Below are 11,108 nucleotides of genomic sequence, written 5' to 3' on the forward strand. Positions count from 1 at the left end.
GAACCATACCGCCAAACCAAACTTTATGCTAAGTATCTATCATTTTGACGATAGTGGTCCTGACAGAAATGTATATACTGTATATGTGTGTGTGTGTGTGCGTGTGTGTGTGTGTGTGTGTGTGTGTTTGTAGTGCCTTGCGAAAGTATTCAAATGTTGATGATTTGTGGATTAAAATGTATTATAACTGCATGTTGTCACACAATGTTTCTCCTGTTTTCTGTCAGTGTTGTTGAGAATGGCAGCGCTGTTTCATCTGCCTTTAAACTAGTTTAAATCATCGCGACATCTGTGGTTTGTATTTGAGAGCTCACGGAATCTCACAGCGCTGTTCAGTGGTCGTGTGACCAGAGTAAACGCATTTATTCTGAGCTCACTCAGACCAGTAGCGCTCTTGCACTTTTGCATTCGTGCAGCGCATATGAGATCAAATTGTTGTCACTCGCGTTTTACTGCTAAATCTAGCTTAAAATGTAGTGCTGTCACCTTGTGTTGACATTTTGAAACTGCATATTTTGTAAATTATGCTTGGCGGGCCATATATAGGCTAATACATTTTAATAGACAAGCTGTGGGCCGTTTGAAATTCATTCACGGGCCGCATTTGGCCCGCGGGCCGTACTTTGGACACCCCTGGTTTAACTATAGTAACCATGGTTTTTTGGTTTTATTGGTAGTAAAACCATGGTTAATTTTCATAAGGGCTGACAGCTCATATTGTTTGTGAACACAAACAATACTTCTTAGCCATCTTCAAGAATCAGCTAAAAACACATCTCTTCCATCTTTATTTAACCCTCTAACTCTAGAACTCTCCATTCTAATTCTATTCTTTAAAAAAAGGCCTGTAACACTAGCTTGCACTATTCTTTTTCTATTCTGTTTTCTTTTTATTTATTATTTAATCAAAAAAAACCTTGCTACGTGTACTGCGTTAAGCTAACTAAGACTTGTCATAGCACTTGCATATCATTGCTCTTTTGTTGATTTTGATTGCTTCTATTTTCCTAATTTGTAAGTCGCTTTGGATAAAAGTGTCTGCTAAATGAATAAATGTAATTTAAATGAATACGATGAGGATTGACTTTACCAGTTTTTCTGCTTTCCTCACGGCAGCTTCACTGCCCTGGCTGTCGGACAACGGCGGTGATCCGGGCGGCTCGGAGGCGGAGCTCGTGGTTTGCGAGGGGTGGTACTCTTGGTACAAAAGGTTTCTCAGTTTCTCATCCAGAGTCTTTATCGTTCTGTCTGCGAACTCCAGCCTGGGTGGCCCTTCCCCGTCCGATTCACCCAGCTGCAGGGGCGGGACGTTCTGGGGCTGGTGGGCGGGGCTCTGGGGCTGATGGGTGGAGCTCTGAGGCTGATGGGTGGGGCTCTGGGGCTGATGGGTGGAGCTCTGGGGCTGATGGGTGGGGCTCTGAGGCTGTGATTGGCCGCTGCTGACCAAAGCCTGTGGAGTGGGCGTGGAAAAGGGCTGAAGCAGCACCACGGGCGGGGTCTGGGTCTGGCTGATGGGCGGCTCCACACCGGGGCTGCTGCTGTAAGCGACTGGCTGCTGAGGGACCTCCGCTGCTTTCTGAGCAGAGACGTCCAGTGAAATGGGAGGCACAATGGGGCAGCATGGGATGTCAGGAACCACAGCTGTGCAGGCAGCCTGAGGGCCCTCGGCCGACGGAGCAACCTCAGAGAGGGACGCCTGTGGCACCGATGGCCATTTCTGCAGAGGTTTGGCTCTGGCTGTGCTCACATCCTGCGTTTGAGATGTAGAGGAGCTCTCTGGGTCTGGAGAGACACAGGTAATAGTGTGAGATGATCATTTGTAAGCATGTTTAGTAGGGATGTAATGATATTATCAACATTGTGGTATCGCGATAGCAAAACTGTCTCAATATTATTGTGGTCACATGACAATATGAAAAGATATTTGTCTTCCAGGCAAAAAGTATAATTTTTCAAATATATTTAAACTTCTTATTCTAACATAGAAGGTCTTTAAAGTTGTGTTTTGGGCCATTATGCTTTGGCACGGTATCTGTCAAGTGAACTCAAACGGAAAGCACAATATGCTTAATCCCTTCATGAAGTCTGTTTTTGCTGTTTCAAAGCGAAGCACACACATTGTTCAGGTGATCAGCTTGTGATCGTGTGTTTTCTGCACCTCAGAACGGTTCTGTTCACACTGAATGAATGCAGTGAACTCGTTTATTGCACGTGCTGTGAGTTTGGGAACGCAACAGCCACCAGTTAGGCTTTATTTTTACATTCGTATAATTCTCAACATTTTAATGGGCAGATGATTACAGCATTTCACTGTTTGTAGTGAGACGCATTTTTGTAAGCCTGTTTTTACTGAAGCTGGAGTTTTCCACCAAAATAAAAGCTCTACTGCCGTTTCCATCAAACTAAAAGCTGTCTAAAATAAAAGTGCAGTATGAATTAATGACAGCTAGCGGTTTAAATGGGTAACATTTAAATTCAGTCCAAATTCAAAATATCTCTTTTCAAGTATTGCAATTTCTCTACTGTAGTGTAAAGCAAAAATAACATACCTATGAAATATTAATTTGAATTTTGTTTTTACAATATATAAGTCTTCTTAGGAACATGGGTTGGAGCTCTTAATTTTGAACTTTCACAGTGCTTTAATAGAAGAATTTAACTAAAATGTACAAAATGTTCATTTTTCCCCAAGTTTTCATTTGTCTGTTTTTTTTTAAATATCGCAATAAATATCGTATCGTGGACTTCATATCGAGATATTATCGTATCGTGAGATTTTGATAACGTTAAAAACCTAATGTTTAGCATTAGTTCATGTGTGCTGAATTACTCGCGGCAGCCTCTTCTCCATTAGGCGCGGCCCTCTCCGCCACAGGACAGATGATGAACCAGCGCTTTCCAGTGTGAAGCACTGCAAGTCAAGGCAAACTGTGAGTTAATGCTCATTCTACAGCCGTTACAGCGAGATCTGTTGGACATGACGTGTCAGAGTCTTACCGTTCTGTTTATAGACGAGCTGGTCAGACTGCGTGCACTCAGGTTTTGACCCCTGAGTACAGAAGACAACAAATTCAGTTTGTTTGGTGATGCTAGAGGCACAGAAATGACACCCTTCACATTTACATTTACACAGTAGGGTACAACAGAGCTAAAGATACAGCAGGGTTTGATTTCATTTTCCTCTTAACCACTAGATGGCACAAAACTCACCGCAGCACTTTCCTATACATTCATGTTTCAATATATGCAAGGAAATGTGGCTCATTCATGACCCAACACAAAGCAACATAAAGTTGATTCTGCATTTATTTGATCTAATATTTCATGCGTTTTAAAGGGGCCATCAGTTGCCCATTTTCCACAAGTTGGTATGATTCTTTAGGGTCTTAAAGGGGTCATATGATGCGATTTCAAGTTTTCCTTTCTCTTTGGAGTTTTACAAGCTGATTGTGCATAGATAAGATCCCTGAAGTTGCAAAGACTAAAGTCTCAAACCCAAAGAGATATTCTTTATCAAAGTTAAGACTCTGCCACGCCCCCCTAAAATGGCTCGTTCTAACACGCCCCCACATATCTACCTCACTATGTGGCAATATTTGCATAATGCTGCCCAAATGTGCACGCAAAGAAAGAAGGCGTGGTTTCAGTAACTGCAGTTAGTGTTGAAGCAGCCATGTCAGGGAGACGCTGTGTGTTTCTAGGCGAAAGCAAAAGCACTTTATTTGGCCTTCCGAAAGTAGCTGCATTTAGGAATCTTTAAGATCACTTACAACAGAACAGCAATGCATTTTATGGACGACCGTTTCTCATCGTGAAACTTGCTAATTAGCACGTTATTAGGAAAGGCGATTTGCAAATACTTATACTCGCTCCTTCTGGAGGTGAAGCTGGATCACGAATGATTCCCGCAAACATAGACGCATTTAGGTAGATCGGAGGCACATTCTAGGGCTGTGCGATATTGACAAAAAATTATATCTCGATATTTTATGGGATTTTATCGATAACGATAATTAGACGAAGTGTGTTATTGTGCTGGTACCTTAAGGACTGCCGAAGACAGCTGACTCCTAATGTTTTTAATATTCTTCATATTCTGTGTTAACCTGCAATTGCAAATGCATAAATAATGTTTTGATATATTAAACATAAAACGTTGAATACTGATATTTGAAATGATTTAAAACATGAAAAAAATCAAAACAAAAAGAAAGAAAAAGCCGAAATTTGAAATTAAAACCGCCAGCAGGTGACAGCAAATCACTGTTAATAAGGATTAAAAGGATTCAAAGCGTTTATTGTCATATGCCCGGTGAGGAAAACAAGTTTCCCTGAGCAATGAAATTCTTACTTTGCTGTCCACAATGAATGCCAAGACAGTGCAAAACTATACACACACATACACAAACTATACACACATACATACCTGACTTTCTCAGACCACATTGCTAAAACTGCCCGGTCCTGCAGATTGCTTTATACAACATCAAGAAGATCAGGCCCTTTCTTTCGGAACATGCTTCACAACTCCTTGTTCAAGCTCTTGTTCTGTCCAGGCTGGACTATTGCAATGCTCTCTTGGTAGGTCTTCCAGCAAGTTCTATCAAACCTTTACAATTAATCCAGAACGTGGCAGCAAGATTAATTTTTAACAAGCCGAAAAATAAAGCACGTCACACCTCCATTTATCAATTTGCACTGTCTACCAGTAGCTGCTCACATAAAATTCAAGGCATTAATGTTTGCCTACAAAACCACCACTGGCTCTGCACCCCTTTACCTAAATTCATTACTTCAGACTTGTGCGCCCTCGAGAAGCTTGCATTCTGCAAGTGAACGTCGCTTTATTGTGCCATCCCAAAGAGGCACAAAATCACTTTCACAGACTTTTAAATTAATTGTTCTGTGGTGAGTATCAGCGAGGGCACATCCGAGGACAGATCAGCATCGCCCTGAAAACGCCGCTCCTTCACTAATCACCAACGGCGAACACCTGAGCGTGATGGCCAGCGCACCTGGAGCTCATTCAGGACAGCTTTAAAAGCCAGGAGGAAAACCATGCCAGTTGAGTTGCATACTCCCTGGATGAGAGACTAATGGGTGTTTTCTCTCCACTTTTACAGAGACAGACTGAGCCCCTGGCCACTCGCTGCGCTTCACAGATGACCACAGACACTATCACCATTGGGAACCAGAGCACCTTCACAAAACACTGTATTATAATTTCTCTGCTTAAATAAATCATCCTCCAGGGGTTTTGCTGTTAAACTCCATCTACTGTGTCCGTGTTCTCATTCACCCCGCTACAGTTCCCTCCTGGTGGAATGACCTGCCCAACTCCGTCCGAGCAGCTGAGTCCTTAGCCATCTTCAAGAATCGGCTAAAAATGCATCTCTTCCATCTTTATTTGACCCTCTAACTCTAGCACTCTCTATTCTAATTTTATTCTTTATAAAAAAAATAAAAATAATAATAATAAACTTGCTCCTTTTAGACTTGCACTCTATTTATTTACTAATAATCTAATTCATTAACTTGATTTTGATTGCTTCCGTTGTCCTCATTTGTAAGTCACTTTGGATAAAAGCATCTGCTAAATGTCTAAATGTAATGTAAAACACCAGTGTCAATCAACAATTAAGGGAAGGGGCCTGGGTCTATGTGACATCACTCAGCCAAGAATCTGTGAACCACTTGATCTGAGACAGTGCTAGGGCTGTGCGATTAATCGAAATCGTCATAAAATCGCGATTTGAGCGTGCGCGATTTCTAAATCGCTTTATAGCGGGCATACAAACGTAACGCCAGGTTCACACACTCCGTCTGTGGTGCGTATTTTGTCCGCGCCCATGTTAACAGATCAGAGCATTCACACTCTGGACGACGCGGGTTGAGCTTTAGCTTAGCCCACAGGCCGCTCCGCTTACCCCGTCTTTGTTTACGTTCTCAGCGCCGACGACGGGCACTTCCTGTCGGACTGGCTGATTCACTCGAGCCCGGGGACCGGAGTAATTCGGGAGGGAGTAGATGAAGATCTAGTGTTGTATCCACATCGGTGTTTGTGTAGCGAAGTTTGATATCCAATAGTGTGTGACGGTTGTAAGAGGTTAATGCGTAGCTATGTCGAACAACTGCGCTCAAAATAACTAGTAAAATAATAAGTAATTTGCAAAAACTGGAGACGCTGAGCCTCGCGCTGTTCACGCGCCGCCATCTTGATGAGAATGGCACTCGTGGTGGTAGTTAAACAAAGTTATATTGATTGAGTTTAAACGTGAATATGTCCATGAAAGATTGTAATACTGTACTGTGATAAAAGAGAACCACAATGCTGAAAAAGCATTTTCAGAAACAACGTTTGGATTTGAAATCAAAATAATGGATAAATGTTGTGTTTGTGGTAAACAGCCGCGGATCAGGAGCGGACTGCAAACGCGTCCTGTGCGAAAGCAAAATGATTCCGTACTGCTTCTGCACCTCATACACATACTGTATACGCACTGCAGACAGAGTACGTGTGAACTTTATTTTGCCTTATGTCTGTTCTAGAGACGTTACAGCTTTGTGATTAAGCTCTAATTGGTTTTCTTTTGGAAATATGTTTCAAATTCACACTGAATGCATTTATGACTGTAAAGCATGTCTGTGTGTGTCAAAATCGTGATTAAAATCGAAATGGCAAAATTGATCAAAGAAATCGCAATAGGTTTTTTTGTCCATATCGCACAGCCCTAGACAGTGCACATGATTTATGGGGATTTTTAAAAAAAAAGCACTGGGTGAATTTTTATCATTGTAGGGTGGTTGTGTTCAAACACCATGTAAAAGTGAATTTTGCATCTGATGTCCCCTTTAATGTTATACATTTATGTAGCAAATGAGAATCAATACAATTGATAAAATATATTTTGAGACAAAGGTCTTGTTAAAGTCTGTGTAAAGCAATATTAAAGTGCCCCTATTATGGATTTTTGAAAATGACCTTTCATGCAGTGTGTAACACCGCTCTAAGTGATTGAAAACATCCTGCAAAGTTTTAAATCTGAAAGTTCACCGTGTATAAAGTTATTGTCTCTCAAAAGAAAGAGTCGACTCTGAATCATTTAAACGAGTAATTTTTAAGGCGAGACACTGCAGGTGAATAGGGTAAAAAAAAAAAAACTACTAATTATCACCTTACTTACCCAGTTGATTGATTACATTGATAATTGCAAACATTTTTTGTAATACAAGTTTTGTAAAATGTTATGTTTAAATATGCAAATGAGGCATTATTTAATTAAATATGTGCTAATTTGCATACATTTCTAGTACAAAAATCTGAACACTGGATGAAGTCAGTTTCAAAATTCTTTATTTTTTTTGACATATTAGAGGCAAATGTTTTTACAGAGGGAATTTTGGGTATCTCTTTTTGTCACTCCATAATTCAGAAAATACTTTGAACAGCCAGAAAACAATATATTTTCAAAAGTTTGGGGGAAATAAAATGTTGTATATAATCAAGCAAATTATATATGAACAAATCCCTCTGTAAAAACCTTCAGGATATAGACAGGAATAAAAATGTAAAGTTTGGTGTGTGTAAGTTCTACTGAAGTGGAGATTTATGGCTCAGTGTAGGAGAAAAAAACTCATTTTGAGAAAACGGCCTTTAAAAATATGTATTGTAATTGAAATCTATTGACACAAATAGATAAAGTGCTATAAAAGAAATGCTTAACAGTGTCTTTTTGGATGTTTTCTTTCCACTGGTCTGAAAAAACGCTTTATGAAAAGCCAAAAAGCCCAAAATCTCAAAATTGACAGTTGCATGAAAAAACAGTGCTTTTGCCAGCAGTGTCTCCCCTTAAAACGAATCCCAAGCCGTTTCATGTTGACGTCAACATGAAACATTAGCATATTGCCCGCCTACTTGTTGTGCGCGCAGACCCGGGAAAACTTGAAAACTTGGTCTGAATGAAAATCCAAATTCATTCTTTGCCACTAGGTGCAGCTTTTGGAGCGGTAAAAATAGCGGTTTCCCCGGTAACGCTGTACACAAAGCAGTACTGCGCTCACAAACGCTGCTTTATCAGGCATTACAGGCGAGATTAAATGAAAATGAGAACAATCGGACCAATCACCGCAGATTAGCGTCACGCAAAGGAGGTTTGGAAAAATGAATCGTTGAGCGAATCATTTGGGAGTCGTTGAGCAAGTAAGGTAAAAATAAATGCATATTATAAGACAATGAAAGGGTTTTTTGACCTTGCATGCATGTCAACCTGTTGTTAGGGACTCCCAAAACCAAAATATGAACCTTTCATAACCCAATGACAAAAGGAGCACTTTAAATGTGTTCTGAGTTTGTCACACCACAGAAAAATGTGTTATTAACAACCCAACCAAATTTGAATGATAAAAAACAGCAAGTAAATAACATAAGGCATCAAAATCTTGAAAAAATAAGCAGTATTCTCTACTCTCAAACACCGGGGGCGTCCACTGTCAGCACTGAAACCACGCCCACTCGCGGGAAAGATGCCGTCTCTCTTAACTGTCAAATACCGCTACAACACGAATGGATGCTCCCTCTAGCAGCTTAATTTAAATAAGGAGATTGAGATGTTTTGTAAATGATCGCAACTAGGTAATAATGCATTTACGCAACGAAGGTATAGCTAGCTAGCAAACTGTAGGCTGTAGTAGTAACTAACGGTAAAGTCAGTAGCTCACTATTTAGCGGGTGAACCACTGATGCTAATGCACTAGTTATTAGGTGTGTTCGACTTGAAGCAGCGCTGCACAGACCAATCATTGTATGACAAAGTACCGTGAGAACGATTCGAAAGCATAAGGAGTCGTCTACTCTCTACAACTCTCACTGTACTTTGATGTCCTACAATGATCGGTCTGCACAGCGCTGCTTCAAGTCGAACACACCCCTTATAGACGTGGGGAGGGGCCATGCTCAGTGGCTCCATTGCATCATCCGAGTCATGATTTTAGCCCCGCCCAAAAAAATCCTGTTTCAGCAATGCATTTCTAACATTTATAATGTGTTTAGAAACAATTCTCAGAATAGACTTTACATAGACTTTAATGGTTTGCAGTTTTGTTCAAGGTAATTAAATCAACAGTTTTTCAATAACTGAAGAATATGTAAAAGTATTATATTGGGGAAACTGCGCTCCTGCTGTTGGGGCTAAATGAAAGTATTATGTAGGTATAATACCTTATGCATTTATATGATTTTTGTTTTTAAAAAACACCATTTATGATTTATTTTTTATTTATTTTCCCACAAAATGTGTTGCTCCAATTATCAATAAAAACATATATTTCAGAGTTGCTAACTCTGACACACGCTCCCAGGCTCTTGATATCCCTGCTTGCGATATGAAAAAGTCTCAGCTTTAAAATTTTATACGTTTTAATACTAAATTCAAACAATAAATACCATTTTGGTGCACTTAATGTGGCGTAAATCGTAAAATGTAGCGCTTCAGTTAAAGCCAGAGCCATTGAAAAACAGAGTTGCGACAAGCTTTGATCTCGCTGGCGTCACGTGGATCATGGAGCTCTCCAAACAAACCAGGGTTGACAATCACTGGTCTATAATAGAGTCATTATATATAGATCAGTGGTGACAATACACTTGAATGGGTTTAAGTAGGATAGACGACAGCTTCATTATACAGGTATTTGCAGCAATTTTTGGTAAACATTACAGCATATTATGCATAGATTATTACGTCTGTCACGAATCCAGTCCGTGGCCTTCCGTCCGATTGCCACCAGAGTTCGCCCTTCCATTACATTGAATTTCACACCACACAGATTGTTACATGTCACCCTGGACTACATTTCCCATGTTACATTGCACTGATTGGACTCACCTGCAGTCAATCACACACACACACACACACACTATATAACACCCACTCAGATCCTGCTCAAGTCGCCAAGTATTGTCTGCGTTTATCGCTCTCCAAGTGATAGTACTTTACGGAGCCATTTCCCTGTCTTAGTTTCTAGTTTCTAGTTCCTAGTCTCAGTTCCTAGTTCTAGTCTTAGTCTAGTCTCGTTGTGTTTCCTGATTTCCTGGTTTCTGATTCTTGCTTGCGTATCTTGGATTTACCTTTTGCCTTGCCGTTTTGGACTGTGTTTGTCCCTCGCCTAGACTATTGCTCTCGTTTACGGATTACCTCTCTTGTCAAGCCCTCTGGATAACGTTGCTGTTGTCTGACTCAAGCCCGTTTTGGATTGCTCTTTTGTCTTGCCTGTGCCATACCTGTTTGCTGTTGTTCGACCCTGCCTGTGTTTTTTGACCATGTTCATTAATAAAAGCTTGCATATGGATCCGCACGCCTCTCCTCTCGTCGGCTCCGTTACAGAATACTCGGCCGCACAAGGATCCAGTAGCTTTTCAGAAGAACATTGGCCAGGTATGGACACAGCATGAATATTATTAGCTCTTAAACAAGGCCCGCGTTCGCTGGAGAATTATATTCCAGAGTATCTAGCCATTGCCTATTACTCTGATTTACCGGACTGTTTGTTGATAAGAGTTTTTTTGCGGAGGTATTAATCAACCGCTGATGTCTAAGCTTAAACGCGAGGGTCCGCGTTCATCACTCAGAATCACACACAGTTTATGGACTATGCTTTGTTGTGTGTTGGCTCTTCATTCACTGTGGGTGTCGCGGAGGAGGAATGCGACACCGCGTCTGTGACTGAAATGGCGGCCGCACCACAACAACGCACCGTCATTTCTCATTTGCTATTCCTGAGTCAAGTCACGTCACGTCACATTTGACCGTCATGAATCAAGTCAAGTCACAGTTGATCGTCATGAGTCAAGTCACAGCTGATCTTCATGAGTCAAGTCTTGCAGAACCTCCGGAGGCGACATCTTTCACTTCAGCTCTGGTTACGGTAGTGGCACCCATTACTGAACTCCCTGTCTGTCCTGTCACAGCTATGAAGGCTGTCTGTGAACTCTCTGCCCATCCAGTCACGGCTATGAAGGCCGTCTGTGAATCCTCTTCCTGTCCTGTCACGGCTATGGAGGCCGTCTGTGAACTCTCTGCCTGTCCTGTCACGGCTATGGAGGCCGTCTGTGA

At 41.2% G+C, this 11,108-nt stretch overlaps 1 protein-coding gene across 1 annotated transcript in view; it reads right to left on the reverse strand.

The window, feature by feature from the left end:
- LOC107676208 (serine/threonine-protein kinase WNK2-like) overlaps nt 1-11,108 on the reverse strand; it is a 130,502-nt gene that overhangs the window by 51,125 nt on the left and 68,269 nt on the right. The window contains exons 19-21 of the mRNA XM_016470713.1: nt 2,998-3,049; nt 2,831-2,911; nt 1,091-1,782 (exon numbers count right to left, since the gene is read on the reverse strand). Coding sequence (XP_016326199.1) covers nt 1,091-1,782; nt 2,831-2,911; nt 2,998-3,049 — 825 coding nt within the window. The remainder of the gene's footprint in view (nt 1-1,090; nt 1,783-2,830; nt 2,912-2,997; nt 3,050-11,108) is intronic.

Source organism: Sinocyclocheilus anshuiensis, unplaced genomic scaffold (assembly GCF_001515605.1).
Source record: "Sinocyclocheilus anshuiensis isolate Anshui unplaced genomic scaffold, SAMN03320099.WGS_v1.1 scaffold2430, whole genome shotgun sequence".
NCBI classification, from domain to species: Eukaryota; Metazoa; Chordata; class Actinopteri; order Cypriniformes; family Cyprinidae; genus Sinocyclocheilus; species Sinocyclocheilus anshuiensis.